The sequence below is a fragment of the Varanus komodoensis genome, unplaced genomic scaffold, assembly GCF_004798865.1.
Source record: "Varanus komodoensis strain SLA01 unplaced genomic scaffold, ASM479886v1 scaffold13_3, whole genome shotgun sequence".
NCBI lineage: Eukaryota > Metazoa > Chordata > Lepidosauria > Squamata > Varanidae > Varanus > Varanus komodoensis.
In genome coordinates, this window is record NW_025335409.1 from 13298393 (window position 1) to 13314723 (window position 16331).

Here is a 16331-nt window from a genome sequence, read left to right on the forward strand (position 1 = left end):
GATTATTTATCTCCAAACAATAGGAGTTTGTGTATAACAGCAAGATTTTTAAAAAGAAGAAAAACAAGTTTCAGATGGATTTGTTTCATGGAAAAATATAGACACAACTCAGGGGAAGTATTTTTTGTGCAAGTCTCACTGAAAATGGGAGCTGCTCTGTTAAGACATGCCACCAGTCCAAGGTTTGTACTAATATTTGTTTAGAATCCAATCTATTGTTTGACCTTCCAAAAACCTCAAAGCGTGGTTTATCTATTTTACTATCCTCTTGCTACTCAGCTTCCACATTTTGGGGTGCAGGAGCCCTCAGTAGTACAGCCATAGCCAGCATAAGGATTAAACAATTCAAGCACCACACCCGCCATAGTTAACTTTATTTAACCATAGTTAGTGTTATCCCTAAATTGATGCAGTTGTAGCACTTACACTGGTTACATTTATGTATTTAGTTTTAGGTATTTCAATCTCTGTTGCTGAAAAACAATAAGTAGTACGTTTTCAAACATCCTTTTTAAAAATAGACTTCCCACTCCATGGCCACATATACATACTAGTAATTGGGAAAAAAGACACTTGCAATAAACTCCACACAAATTTACCAGACTGCAGAACTGAGTACACATAACACAATAACCCACATTCAAGGGTTCAAACTGGACTGAGTGTGGGTTGTGTTGAATTAGGGGCTTTTGTTGAAACATGGCATATTCCACAAGCTGCCCTGAGGCTTTTTGCAAAGGGGGCAGCATAAAAAAATGCTCTAAATAAATAAATAGCTGAACCCAGCTGCCCTAACAAGCCATGGCTTGTTAACCATAAACGACCCATGTTTTGTTGCTAGGATGTGAACGGTGTATTGTTCACCATGGTTGAATCTTGGCTGGATTCAGACAACGTAGCAACTCATGGTTCAACAAAAATCCACACTCAGCCCTCTTAGTATGTTATCTAAGCCTATTTGGTAAAGACTGCACAAAGGCACTTAATACAAAGAGAAGGATCAGCTAGAAAATGGAATCAAATTCCACAATCAAAGACTTTGACTGGAACACTATTTCAGAGTCAGAGCAGAAATATTATCAAAACTTGATTGCTGGCTTGCATTTGGAGATTCATTTACTAAAGCAGCGAAGGAATTTCCCCTCCCACCATGCATAATTCTTAGGCACCAACAACCATGCACAGGGCTAAGCATTTATTTTAAGAACTTTGAGAACTACATAGTGGTGTGTCTGTTTCCAGCATAGCTCTTTTCCAGTCTAAATGTAATTAAATGGCAATGAAATCCAAATTTTCAGGTAAGACCATATCCATACCTACATGCTCAATGATAATATGAGATGGTGTATCTTCAGTTTCCAAGGAAGACAGGACATAATTTTCTAAATTTCTCTTTAATCTCTACTCAAAATCAAAAAGGAAAAAAGAATCTAAGGCCACTCTGATAAAAGTTGGAAAATAGATACAAAAAGTGATATCAATACTTTTAATGGAAGCATAACTCATAATTAGAATGATTCATTGAATATAGCCTGATTATCTGCAAAATATAAATGAGGAAAACAATGCTTCTATCTCCTGATGAGAAGTATGTTTTAAAATCATTTACATGCATGTGACTTATTAGTTATTGCTTCCTATCATCTTTAATTTGTAAAAATACAAAAAACAAACAAAAATTACACACACAACCCACCATCCATTTTAATTAGAAATATGGTGTTTTTCTTTTTTCTTCATTTTCTTCTTCTTTTTGTTCACACCAATGGCAAGCCTTGATGTTATTCTATCAGTAATTTACTATAAAAAGTACAGCCTGCTCATTTTCTTTAATGCAACAGCAGGTTCTTTCAAAGTGCCACATTTCATACTGAAGTGCTAACCAAAGCTACCATGCTGCGCTTTCTACACTGTTCCCACTTCTAACTTGAATGTTCTTGCCATAATTGTCACAACTGAAAAGTTTGCAAGAAATAACAAGAAAATTGGGGGCTTTTAAAACTTCTTTTCATCACTCCTTTTTCCTAAAATACATAGTATACGTAAGCCAAATGTGTTGGTGCCTAACCTAAGAGGTAGATTTTTTTTTGCAAACTGCTATCAAAGTCAAGGTCAGACTTCCATAAAATATTTCAGTGATGGAGGACTTATTCCATTCAAAATCATAGTCCAGTCTAATTATTTGTTAGAAGGGAAATACTGTCAAACTATTCAGGCATTCCCAATGTAACAATGTTCTAGAAGGTCACTGGGGACTGACCATTTATGAAGACAGCTTGCCATTCAAAATCTCACAAACACAGTAATAGTGTGCATGAGCCACTGAGAACCCTTCCTGTGCAAGAAAATATGGAGACTCATAAAAGTTCATCTATACTCTTGTGTGGAACCTATTTATTTCTTATAAAGGAAGATAGGAAAAGAACCAATTTGGGATGCAATTTACAGCATCAGTAGGAAACAAGAATTATTGTAGCTTTTACAGGGCCTAGGAGAAGCCTCTAACTATCCAACAGTATCCCAACTGACCTATTTCTTCAAAAGACATGCAATAAGCAAGGCTTCCTTCCAGTCCATGGAGACCACACCACAGACTGCTTCCATGGACAAATGAGACAGAAAATCCTAAGCTTTAGGCCTTGTTTTGGAAACAAGAGGTTATTTATATCTAGCAAGCCCTTTGGATGGAAATTTTTATTTTGCTGAGTGCATGCAACAAGTCTCCCTCATTGTGTTTAATTTCCACATAGACTTTGGGAAATAATTAAGAACATCATAATTGGAGCTTGCCAAGTTCCATCCATTCAAAACAGAAGAAAAATCATGACAGGGGGATAATCTGTCACATTGTCCCTCCTTCAAAAGCCCAAACATTTTGGTTGTTATTCAGATTGAGTCCCTTTGGCTCACTCCAGCTGGAAGCATGGTGAAAATGCTGCTCATTATTTTGACTGAGTCACATCGGATTAACATTCAGCATATCAGTTTAAGTAATATAGCAGTAAATATGAAATACACTCCTAATCAAATCAAAAGCTTAAGTTATATTTCATGGCTAAGTTTCACTTAGCAAGAATGAAGTCCAGCACAGTGGCTCATCAAGAAATCCTTTGTCATGATGACTAAGAGCAACAGTGTTGGGGTTTTTGTTTTTGTTTTATAATTAAAGGATACACTCAACTTTATGGCTTAAGGTCTGTGGCAATGTTGTAGAAACTTAAATACTAAGAGTTAAACTGAGATGAATGTATGCACAAGCCAATGCTGGAAATGTGCAACTTACTAATAATTGGGTACAACAAAGTTAGATATCAACAGGAATATGCTATGGGAATATTAATAATTATACATCATCAGAGGAATAGATTAAATAACACTTTTCTTTTTTTGGCATCAGTATTTATCACAGGAATAAATTAAACAGCCCCTTTCTTTTCAGGTATCAGCATTTTTCACTCACCACGGATATGAAAGTCTTGTACTATCCAAAAGAAATTGAGGGAGCCATGAAGATATGAAATAGTATGTCTATGTATTCTGATAACAGTGCAAAAGAGCAATTTATGAAGAATACAGGAAGAATCAAATGGAATGAAGGACTGAGTTTTCTCTCTTCAAAACAGTTGCCAGTTTTGAGTAGAGCAATTCACTGAATGGTGTAAACTGGGGTAAACTATATTTAAATATCCACCAGCCATGAAGCAGCTTTGGTGATTCTTCATTGGTAGCAATCTCTTAGCATAATCTATCTCTGCCATGAGGATATCATCAAAAACCTCACAGGAATTGCCCTGAACATCATATTTGGATATAAATGTAAAAGATTTATATAGCCTTATGACCAACCCGTCCAGATCAGATGAAAGTCTAGGTTAGTGTTCTCTGTTCAAACTCTTTACATCTTTGCTACCCTAAAAATAATGTGTTTGTGGAATATACCCTGTAACTGAGGACATAAACTTTACATGCATCTACAAGCTCATTACACAGGTTCAACCAGCAGTGCAGAGTTCTGTCTTTTGGTTCTATTTGCTAAATATTAGAAAAATGTATCTATGAAATTATAAAAGACTTTGTCTACTCTCCTTCTCAAGAATGTAGCTACAGTTTAGTGCTTACCATCAATTTCCTGTTATCCAGTTTAATGTGTCAAGAAATGTTATCTGCTTACAGAAAATGAATTCAGGGATACATAACAGAAACCCAAGGGACATTATTTAATAGCTACACAAAAATATCCATTTTTTTTATTTCCAGACACAAGTTTCCTCCTCATCAACTGTAATCATCCAGTCAAAAGTGATATAATATCAAGGTAATAAGAAACTGAACATTTTCCAGAGTACATCATCCGAAAGAAAGAACCCTGTATAAACTAGTCTTGCATAGAGAAGACTAATTTCGTTGCTGCTATTGTTAAACAATTGGAAGTCAGAATCTTGCTGAATACCTGGAGATTTACCAAAATACAGGCCCACCTTCTATTAGTCCCTGTACTCTATTCTTTGCTTTCCCAAATTATACTGTAAAGCTCTGTTTACTTCTAGTACTCAAAAAGAAACCTAGATTTATGTTTAGTGGTATAGAGCAAACCCAACTATAGACATTAGAATGCTAGGCTATGGGAGTCCCAACAGGAGCAGGCCATTTCCAGTTGTGGTTAGAAACGTCCATCTTATCTTCCAGCGTGCAAGTTTCATTGATTTGTATCAGTATGAAGTAAAAGCATCACTTGTTCACTCTCCAATGATCAAAGCATTCAAATGGCTAGGGGATATCCCAATGAGCTAGAGCCTCGATAGATGCTGCATATGTGGCTCAGGGCATGTCATTTATTTGAAAATTTGGAAAATGGCAGAATTTTGCACTTAACAGTCAAAAGCTGGGGCATGGTGTTTACCTCATTACAGAAGCAGTATACCAGCACAGAGAATGCCAAATGATAAACAGGAGTGTGACTTCCACCACATCTTCAAAATTGGATGTGGGGAAGGGGAAAGCCAGTTGCAGGAAGAACAAAGAACTATGTTTGCGAAGGATATGCATCATGTACTTGCAATCCTGTAAGGTCAATATAGTATTGCAAAAACATGTGAAGAGCACTTCTTTTACTGTTACTATTTAAAGTGATTTTGGATGGGCACCAAAGACAGATGAAAATTTAAAAGGGACAATCTTAAACACTGAACTGGAAGTTGCACCTTCATGTCTAAACTGCTTCAGTTCTACCAAACAGTCTGTGAAATGCTTTTTGGCAGCCACAGATGGCTGAATATGTACAAACTAAACAAATTACATTTTAACTCTTTGAACCTCAAAGTTCATTTACTGAGTCTTGAGGAAATAAATGATAACTGACATCTTGAAGCTTTAACTTGAACTACACTAGATCTTAGAATTGGGAATGAATTAAAAATCTGTTTCTTATTATTCTACTAGTGAAGAAAATCTTTCAAGAAGAATAAGACTAATGAGGAGAATTCTGCATGAGAGAAACACAGCAGAGATATGAGACAATCTAAACATCTATCAATGATATCTGCTGGCACACACAGTCATCCTTTGCTAGTGATTATCATTCTCAGCTGGAATTTAATAAACACCAACCTGAAACTGATCCAGTATTTCTAGAGAATGCATGGTGAAAACAGATTCAAATATAATCCTTAATGGGTATATAGCACCTTCACAAGAAGTTTGTGAAACAATTGCAATCATATTTTATTTACCTGTGATTACAATAAAATATTACCTAAAGCCATTCAATTAAAATCATTTCTGACAATATATGAAGCAAAACAGCCTTGTAAACAAGGAGTCTTGTTCACTGCAGAGTCAGGATACTTGTGTGACATGCCACATTCCCATCTAAAGTATGCCATTAAATATGACTTCTCCAGCTACTATTCCCTACCACCACCACCACCCTATCTATGTGGTTTCTAGCACACAGCAAACACTATCAATAGGGTTTCTAACATGAGTTTTATCTATCCTATCCTCACTCCTGCTAGGGTGGGAACTGGGTTGGAAGACCCACGCACTAGTCTTCACAAGCATCACCCTGGTATAGTCTCTCCCCCCGCCCGCCACACACGTGCATAGGAACACAGAGTAATGCGGGACAGCACCACAGAAATAGCTCCAAGGCAGCTCTTTGTGCATGGGCATGGGCACATATTGGGCTTCTGTTTATGGACACACTTTAGACTTCATTGTGTTGCTGTAAATGAAATGAAAAATAAAATAAAGGAACATTTTAATCAGTTTCACTTTGTTAAAGAATCTGCCTAAAATGCAGTTTGAATTCTTTGACAAAACTGCCATCTAGTGTATATTCTGAAACAGAAAAATAGCAAAATCTACAAAAATTGTAGATAGTACTGTAAATCTATTGGAAGAAATCCAAGAACTTCAGAAGGATAACATCTTTATTAGAACCAAGTAAAAATTCACAAAGTATTGAACAACCTTTTGAGTTCTCCAGAACTCTTTTTCAGATTATTATTATTATTATTATTATTATTATTAGATCTTCAGAAAAAAACATGTTAGGATACATCAAGTATCATTATGCAAATCTTAGGATCTTGGAACGGCAACAAGATGATCTTCTACCCCTAAAGATAGTACTCAGCTTTTGTAAAGTTAACCATTATATGTATGTGTGTGTGTGTGTGTGTGTGTGTATTCCCAATAATATTATTCAAGAGAATACTTCAACTGAAGACTTTAACAGCACTGCTATCTGGCCAGAGGCTGTTCCAGTAATTGATAAAATCCTAACCTTTTTGAAAGTCTGGATGGAATTCATTTTTGCCTCCATAGCAACTTACAGCATGGCAGTCCAAGTCTTCTTTTTCCCATTAGACCAGATATGGTATGCATGTTAATTGCCAAGTTTTTAGTAAACAGATCCTTGCAATTATTAACATATAATGCACTATCTCCTCTAAATAGGCTTCAGCAAGGGGCGGCATAGAAATGTTCTAATAATAATAATAATAATAATAATAATAATAATAATAATAATAATAATAAATCTCTAGGAATCTAATCTTTAGTGTATGAAATTACAGCAGTTCAGACACTGTAATTTCTCTGAAACTGTGTATTATCTCTCCAATATTCTTCAACAGTATTATAATGCCACCATAAATTCCTCTATCATTACACCTTCAGCACTTGTTACCACTGGAAACATCCTACACATCCTGACTGCTGTTTAATGCCACATATAAAATAGTATATAAGATGCTATTAGTCACACCTACTACGTTCCTACAAATCCTTAAGCAGACATAACTATATTGCTCCTCTAAGACTTCTTCTTGTACTTTTGTTTAGTTGCCTCCATTCCATTATCATATATATTTATATACTTTTTCGTAAATTCAAGTTTAATAGCCTCTCAAAGAAGCTTGAGTTCTCTTCCCATGTCTCTTCCCCTAATTACTTCTTGTGTATAACGTCTGATTTGCAAGCACCGAAAAAGGGGATTAGGAACAGAGTTCCTATGAGAGGATGGCTGATGTCACTGTTGGGGCACAAGGCAGAAGTGGTCCTTCACAGTAAGATGTTGCTGTAGCACACCCAACAAATTGCTAGAGAGAACATTACTAGTTGCTGTCTCACTACTGCAAATGTCTCTTCTTTTGGGCTCTCCAGAAGACCTGCTGGAGGAGGGTGAAAGGCAACCTCTTTGTTTTGTATATACCAGGGGTCTCAAACTCGTGGCCCGCAGGCCAATTGTGGCCTGTGGGATGATATTTTGTGGCCCCCACTTGATATCAAAGTTTAGTGATAGCGCGGCCCGCGTGTTTTTCTCACACGCACCTGCGTGAGTCGTTACCCTGGGCACAGTGTTCCCTCTAAGCTGTGCACTGGGACGGGCGGGGCACGGGGGAGGGGCCCTGCGGCCTTCAAAGTGCTGGCGGCACCTGGGCCGGCCTCTGGGAGCGACGCGGGATGAGCGGCCCACCACCCCCGCGGTGATGGAATACTTGATGCGGCCCAGCCTCACCCAGACTCTACTTCCAGCGGCCCCCAGGTAAGTTGAGTTTGAGACCCCTGGTATATACTCTATTACCATCTAGTTTTTGAATACAGTTTATTTTCTGCATCTTCATCTTTCAAAAAAGTTACGAAGTATTTTTCTGGCTTGTTACCAAATTCAAACATTCATTGCTTTGACCAAAACATGCTTTGGCAGCCAAACAGGCATCCATTAATCTTAATATATCACTGACCAGAACTTAATACTTGTGTCACAGTTTGAGTGTGAAGCCAGTTGGAGTGGGGGTGGGGATAAGTACTTAAATGTTGATTACACCTTGCTTTAAATCTTGGTTGAAAATGGCATTAAGATGTCCTGCCCAGATGTTGTCTTTCATCCAATACTAAAGCTGTAAAATTGAATGTCTCTAAAATTGTGTTTGTCCTGATTTTGGGGCATATATACAACCTAAAGTTAAGTTCGTCCTTTCTAATATACCCTTAAGAAAAATTAAATGCATTTCAAGGTCTTTCAGTACTAAGGACCAAAGGATGTTTTTTCCTAGAGGCCATCATAACTCATTTTGTTTAAATAAAGATAGACAAATGATCCATTGAACACTGTCCTAAGATACTTTTCATATTCTGTTTTCAGTTTTAAGATCCTGTTTAATCTCCTTCTGTAAGAAATATTAAGACCATCTATGTTTATTGATAAAAATGTACATTATCATTGCTGTCAATTTATATATATATATATCTAGAAACAGAGACAAATTGAAGAAGATAGACAAGAACATAAAAGCAACTGCACATACAGCATTCAATGAAATGATGACACACTAACGTAAAAAAAAAAAAAACCCTCCATAGTTCTTATGCACGTTTACTGCGCTTGATAGCTAATAAACCAACATAGTCTAAGACAGAAATAAAGATAATTTCTAGCTCCTCATTCTTCAGTATGCTACAAGAAATATTATGTTTTACCATGTTACTTTTCTCACTGGCTTCAAATATAATTGAGCTGCCAAAAATCATTAAATTTATTTCCAGTTTGGTTATTATTGATGCTTTATCCAGTACACCAACTAAAATTATAGTTCAGCTTTATTAATAAAAGGAATATTTATCTATCTATTTAGATAAATATTTATCTATTTACTATTTCTATATTGTCCAATAGCTGAAGCTCTCTGGGCAGTTCATGGCCATACATCTCTCTAATTTTGCATTCTGCCCCACAAGGGACCTTTATACTTCACTTAGTGCTGGAGAGAACTCTGAAAAACTGCTGGTCTGTAGGGGGAACGGCCATGGTTGTTGCCTGTTATTCAGCCTTGCTCTAAAAGAATGTCACATCTGATTTTCCAACTGACATTGGATGATGGCCACAATGTCTGGATAATCAAATCTGAATAAAAGAAAAGTTGCTTACCTAAGTATGTGCAGGTATGAATATATGAGAATGTACAGTTAGTCTGGATAATCAAGACTTGAATAGGTTCGAGTAGAATAGGCTCTACTTTGCTTCTCAAGTGTTGGCTATTAGAAAGCAGCAATATAAAAATTGAGTCACTACCATAGAGCTATATAGAAAACATGTTATTTCTGCTTTCTGCAGTGGCCTGAGTCATATTCATATATAAGAAGGGGAAAGCCATTAGGAATACTAAACCTGTGAAGAGGAAACCAAGTTCTAGAAAAAGTTCTAGTGCATCCGTGTTCCTCATAGGCAGACAAAAGCATTAACCCCCTTGCATCACATTTTGACAGGATTTCAGGAGAGGGTGGTTGAAAATTGGTATAGTTCAGTGGCTGAAAACACTGCTGGCAGGCAACTAGACTGGGCACCTCTGGGGTCTAGTCCATGTATGGGCACAGAAAGCCAATCTTTTGGACTTGGATAGATCCAGGCAAAAGTAAAGATAACTCTGTAAGTCTTCCGTAGTAGTAATGATACTTGGACATTCTCCCAAACTTCACACACTGCTTTGCTCCATCTTTGCCAGCCAAGTGTTCACTTCCCTTTCAGTTAAAGCATGTTTCTAGATGAAGTTCCCCTATAGCAAAAGGCCTGCAAAAGCCTCGAGTCTGATTTGGTTAAGCACCTGCTTTGTACCTCTAGTTAAATGACCTCCAGTAATAGGGCTGAGAAAGATCTCTGCCTGAGTACGATTGGAAAGCCAATAGTACTGAATTGTCTGATCCAATGTAAGGCATCTTATTTTAATAACTGTGCAGACAACTTCTCTGTCAACCAAAACACAACTTAGAAGGTGGCCTTGTGTGCTCTTAGGTCTGCAACTTCTATTCAATGTGAAAGGCAATGTTAGTGCCCTTAGATCTGCTTTTGTTTAGTAGGTTATGCTGCCATCTAGTGAAAAATCACAATAAAAATTTCAAATATAGTAGTAATAGACAACTAAGTATACATATATTACACACACACACATACACACACGCTAATACTACCTTTATATATCTAGTAAGACTTAAAGGTTTGGTGGTGGTGGGAGGGGTCAAAAGGAGAATCCAGTTATCAAGGAGGAACTCTACCAACGCATTGCAAGAAAAATTGTAATCTTAAAGTTACTCAGGTGAGAAAGAACAAAGCTCTCTGAGGTGGTCAGAAGTTACACATTGAACAAACTGATGCATTCATAGATATCCAGCCCATTAATGTGATTCATGGTAGCCACTTGGAAGCAGCTGCCACGGACTGCGAATTGCAGGTTCCTGAATTGCTTTAGGAGTTTAAACTGTTCTGAGAATTGGCAAGAGACACTTTGATCCTGGAAATGTTCTGAAAGTTCTCGGACACAAGAAGTGAGGTGAATGGTGTTCCTAGTACATACTACTTCAGGGGCAAAGAGAAAAAAGTATTACTGGCAATTTTTCAGTAGGTTATACAAGATGCTACAAGGGGGGGGAACAATGTGTTTTGTGCTGTCTGGCAGCACTGGCCAATTGCATCTGTTTGGAAAAGATAGATTTTGGAGGTTTTCTGGAGAAGCCAGTTTGACATTCATAATTATGCTTTGTAATAGATGAGAGATGCTTTTTCTTTTGGAAGGAAAGGAGCTGATTCTAGTGTCTGTCACACTGGTTGCCAATAACAATAATTCTCATTCCGTATTCTAGGGTACCTCATAGGGTACCATGTAAATGAAGAGACACCTTTAGTTGGGGTCACTAGATACCCTGAGTATTTTTCACTTATATGACCTTGTCTAAAGCTAGTTGCACTTCTCTGTTGCAGTGACAAAGGCAGAAGCCAAGATACATGAAAGCATGACCAACCTTTTTGAACTACTCATTCTTAAGCTAACCCTTCTTTTCCATGCTCCAAGATTCTAAAACCCTTGCATAAATTTGGAATACTTTTAAAAACAGTTGCTCATTTAGAGTCAATGGACAATAATCCAAGCATGCACATTTATTATCACACAAGTATGTTATTCAGCTTGCTACAACGTGGTTATTATATCCAGGTAATCAGTAGTGACTGAACACAGCAGATGGATTTTACACAGCAAATACTTGGCTGAAGTCTGCACTGAGAATACTTTAATTCAAATCTTGTAGTCAACAAATGTGGTGTGGGGGAGGGCCAAGAGCATGAACTTTGGAAGTTTCTATTACTGACTCTTATTCAATTTCTCATTACACGTATGAAGTACCTTGCTGTGAATAGTTACGGCACAACCCAAGCTTGTGATTATTCTGTAAAAACAGCTCAGTTTAACTCACCTGGGAAAAGATATTAGCAGTTGGAGCAACTCTGCTGTCAACAATGCTGTATAATATTGCCAACAATCTGTCCAGCGGGAATGGCTTTGGTCCAAGAAGGTGATTGCTGGTCTGTTTTTAAAAAAGTATTTTCATTAGCTGAATATTCTTTAAAGTAATCAACCTATTTTTTTGCAATGTCTACTCAGAAATATGCCTCACCAAGTTCAATGAACCCTCACCCAAGGTAAGTACAAATAGGATTGTGACTTTAATTTTCTTTCTTAAAAAACATGTTCTAGCTGGAGAATACTGGGAGTTGTGGGACTTACTTCTGGCTAAACATGCGTAAGATTGCATCCTTAATTTACTGCTTGGCTGATTATAAAATAATGGGATTTAATTGAACATTCTTTACCCATATTACTTTTGCCACTCAATCATAATAAATGAACAAAAACAGGCTATTTTTTCCATCCTTCCCTGGATCATGAAAGACTAAAGATGGTATTTACATCCTTCAGAAATGCTGTTCAGATTAATCAGAACAAGCAAGGAGAAGAGCAGTAGTTTTGCAGAAGTCAACAATAAATGCCTTTAAGATCAATTAAATCCTGCACGAGAGGCCCTAGATTCCTTTTTGCCATTTATCCCCTTAAATCATTATAAGCTCTCAATGGTCACACGCCTATCTAGTATGATCTGGTATATCTGTGGAAGAGATGTTTTCAGCAAAAAGGAATTTGTAATGCAGAAATACCAAAGAAGAGGGTCATTTTCCTTGGAACAAATATTTCAGCTAGACAGGTACATAGTCCTCTATTAAGAAAAGAACATCTGTGTACAGCATCTTCTTTTAACTTCAAGATTAAAATAATTATATATTTAGTGGAAAAAATTATGGGGCCTTGGAGAAATATTCCTTTCTCATCTGCCTTTTTCATGTTTTGTTGTGTTACCATCTGGAACTGAAATGGATTTAATTACCATTGTTACTAGTTGATGTACACCAGATACTCAACAGTGTTCGAATGCAAAGTATTTTTTTATTGTGCCACAAAAGTAAACAAAACCAAACTGGCACTAGGCAAAACCAACCCAAGACTTGGACTATCCATGACTCATTCCCTTTGTCATGAGTTTTAAAAGAATCACCACACACGTCAAAGGTATTCATAACAGAGAAAACCTTTCCAAGGAAGACTAATGTCAGCAATTGGACTCCAGTGTGAGTTTTTTAAAAGTCTACACACAGTTTTCTAAGATCCTTATTTTGGTATATGCCAGAATTTTTTCCACATTAGGACAGTTCAGTTATTTCCCTGTGTTAAGCTTACTTTCATCTGATATGGATTCTTGGGAGAGCAGGGAGGAAGGAAAACCAAGAAACATCCTTTTTGTTCTAACCAGGGGTCCTCTGAGCTTGGACATGACAGAAAATTCTGATTATTTTAAAAGTAGATGCAAAAACATCATTTTATAGCTCCTTTGTCTTCATGATGCTCTTTGTTTAGATATGCTCTTCAACAAACCCCGGGGCTTTAATGTGTGGTCACTAGAAGTGGGTTGTTGTGAGGATAACATGGAGAACAGAACTATGTAAGCCATCTTGAATTACTTGGAGGAGGAAAAGTGGTAAGACAGAAATCTCATATTGATTATGACTGAGGTCTATAAATGGAGGAAGGGGGTAGAAATGATCAGCAATTGTAACAAATCATTTGTCCTATGGTTCCTTTATTACAAATACAAATTTATGAAATATAAAACTGGGGACAAGGAAGTATTTCTTCCTCACTGAAACCAGTATTCTATTTCCACTTCCCTTTTTGCAATACACATTAATTATTTTTTCTGGCAGCACAGCTGTAATTAGAGCAAGATCTTCCCATATACACCCACCCGGACCATAAGCTCATCTAAGGAGATCCTTCTTTGGGAGCCACCTTTAAAAGAAGGAAGGAAGGTGGGCACAAGGGGAAGGACCTTCTTGGCTGTGGTGCCCTGACTATGGAATCAGTTCTCCAGGGAAGTGAGCCCGGTGACAATGCTATATCTTTCAGTGCCAAGTCAAAATGTTTTTTTATTTTAATTTTCCCAGCATTTTAATTGTTAAATAATGCCACTGGATTTTATATTGGTTTTATCTATATAGTCATTGGGATTCTGTGATTGGTTTTATACTTGTATTATACTGTTATCACTTATTGCCATTTGGATATCATGCTCCAATGAACATTATTGCCCTGTTGATAATATATGTATATTTGCATTTAGTTTTCAGATTGTTTTAATTCTTGTACACTGTTTTGAAAGTTGTTTGCTAATTGAATTACTTATATCAGTTTTAAATAAATAAATCTTCAGGCAAGAAAACATGCTTCTAAATCTTAGGGAAGACCAACTATCTCAATAGAAACTTAAGCATTTCCGCTGTGCAAGTTACCTGCAGCCCTTTAATTTTAACACAGCTGTTGAGTGTGTATGGGGTGGGGGAAGAACCTTCCTTCCTTCCTTTCTAATTTTAGGCCGTTTTCCATATTCTCCATAATGTTATCCATGTAATATATTACTTCTGCAATCTATATAAATTGTACAAAATGTTTATTCTGTTAGTGTAGTACAGGGTGAAACAAAGCAATGGGCAGGGCACTGAAGTTTGCTTCAGACACCTAGAATGCTTGCATGTGAGGAATTCCATATGCATGCCTGGGCAGTCTGGCACTGGTTGGGTCTTTCCGACTCCAATGAAACAAGTTACTGCTCAAACTAAAAAGGCTCAAACCTTCAGTGACAGAACCTGCTACAGCAAAACCATGTTCCACCTTACAGACTGCTGTTTCATAACAATGCCAATCATATATTCTTCAATCAATCTCATGGTATTATTTAAGCATACACCAAACTGGAGAGAATCTATAAAATAACATCTCAATTCCGAATATATTTTTTTCAGAAATAGAAACCTGAATACCTTTTCATGTTTTTTCTGAAAGTTTTTCTTCCTGATTTTTCCATGATGCTGCAAATGAAAGAAAAGAGTCAGTAGTTCAATTGTAAACTAACAATCATGCATACTTTTATAGGAGGAAAACAGACCAAGTACTACCTCACAACTCATATCTGTGGCTGAACTACTCTATTCTTGAATACTTAATTATTTCAGGATTATTTCTATTTATTTTTCACAATGTATTTGTAGAACAACAATGCTGAAATATGGCCAGGTTTGGTATTCCTATGGTGCCTCACCCGCTCTTAGATGTCCACTTTAACAGGGTGAGGGAGTTTGAGAGTGTCAAAGAAGCCGAGAGCAATGCTGTCAGGAGGCCAGAATAGTTTCACTAGGCTGGTCTCCTAGCAGGGTCACCCAAAGCGGGATGGTCACATTTGAAAGGCTAAGATACATCCACCCTCTTCAGGAGTAATGGTCACATCAGTAAAAAAAGAATGGCTCTTATTAATGGTGATGCAGGAGGATAAATGTCTGAAGGACAGCAACTGGGCAGCAGTGGTATTTGAAGAAGACACCGGTGGACAATCTTTTGCAGACAACAGTAGTGACGCTCAAGCTAACTCTAGTTAATATCGTGCAAAAGGAGAATGCAGTAATTCACTTTTGAATTTTCTTACTTTGAGAACCCCATGATGAGACAACACAAAATGAAACAAGAGATGAGAAACCCCACCCCCCTGCCTAGCTTGGGAGACATTTTGTAAGTTACTGGGGAAGGGCAAAGGACAAGTGCAAGTGGCGCTCTCACTAACAATGCTATAAATCAAACCTGAAAGGAAGATTACTGGGTGACATTCACAGAGGTGAAGGGAAGACCTGAGTTTCTCCCGGATGTGCCATACATTATTTATTTATTTAAAACATTTCTATGCTACCCCCATCGCAACAAAGCCTCGGGGCGGCTCACAACAAAAACAAACAAAAGCATATAAAAATTATACAATAAAAATATTAAAACCCGGTGCATCTCGGCTTAAAAATTTTTTTGTTAAAAAACCTACATAATAAATTAACAATTAAAATAAGTTTTAAATAAAAAGGTCTTAGCCTGGCGCCAAAAAACAAATAACGACGGCGCCAGGTGGACCTCTCTGGGGAGTGCATTCCATAGGTGGGGCACCACATGGTTTAGTAAGGAGATGGGTCTGTGACCCTGAAAGACAAGACTATGCCAGCTCCTGTTTACACTCCTATAAAATGTGATAAGGGAAGTTTTTTCCCCTCAGGGCTCCTTTTTGTCTCCTTTGTGCATGCAGGCCCTTTTTTTGTAGAATAAAGTTTTTTCCACCTCACACCCTGAAAAGTTTGATTGGCTATTGCACCTGCCAGGACCAAATCCCACTTTTGTGGACAACAGAGATGAAAGTTAAGTCTGACGCTGCACAACACTTACAACTAGAACATGGAACATAAGAAGTATAAATCAAGGCAAGCTGGAAATTGTAAAGCAAGAAATGGAAAGAATGAAGATCACAGTACTTGGTGTGAGCAAACTAAAGGACACTGGAATGGGACATTTTCAATCAACAAACACAAAGTGTTTTACTCTGGAAATGACAAACTCAGAAGAAATGAAATGACTGTAATT

The 16331-nt window shown here is 37.3% G+C and overlaps 1 protein-coding gene across 5 annotated transcripts in view; it reads right to left on the reverse strand.

Moving 5' to 3' along the window:
- Window positions 1–16331, reverse strand: part of ORC5 (origin recognition complex subunit 5) — a 92515-nt gene that overhangs the window by 43530 nt on the left and 32654 nt on the right. For 3 of the 5 annotated variants that reach the window (XM_044423390.1, XM_044423389.1, XM_044423391.1), the window contains exons 12-13: window positions 14702–14749; window positions 11749–11859 (exon numbers count right to left, since the gene is read on the reverse strand). The exons of 1 other annotated variant lie outside the window; for it this stretch is intronic. In XM_044423390.1, coding sequence (XP_044279325.1) covers window positions 11749–11859; window positions 14702–14749 — 159 coding nt within the window. Of the gene's footprint in view, window positions 1–3181; window positions 6224–11748; window positions 11860–14701; window positions 14750–16331 lie in introns of those variants that run through there. One more of the 5 variants, XM_044423392.1, reaches the window with a different exon arrangement.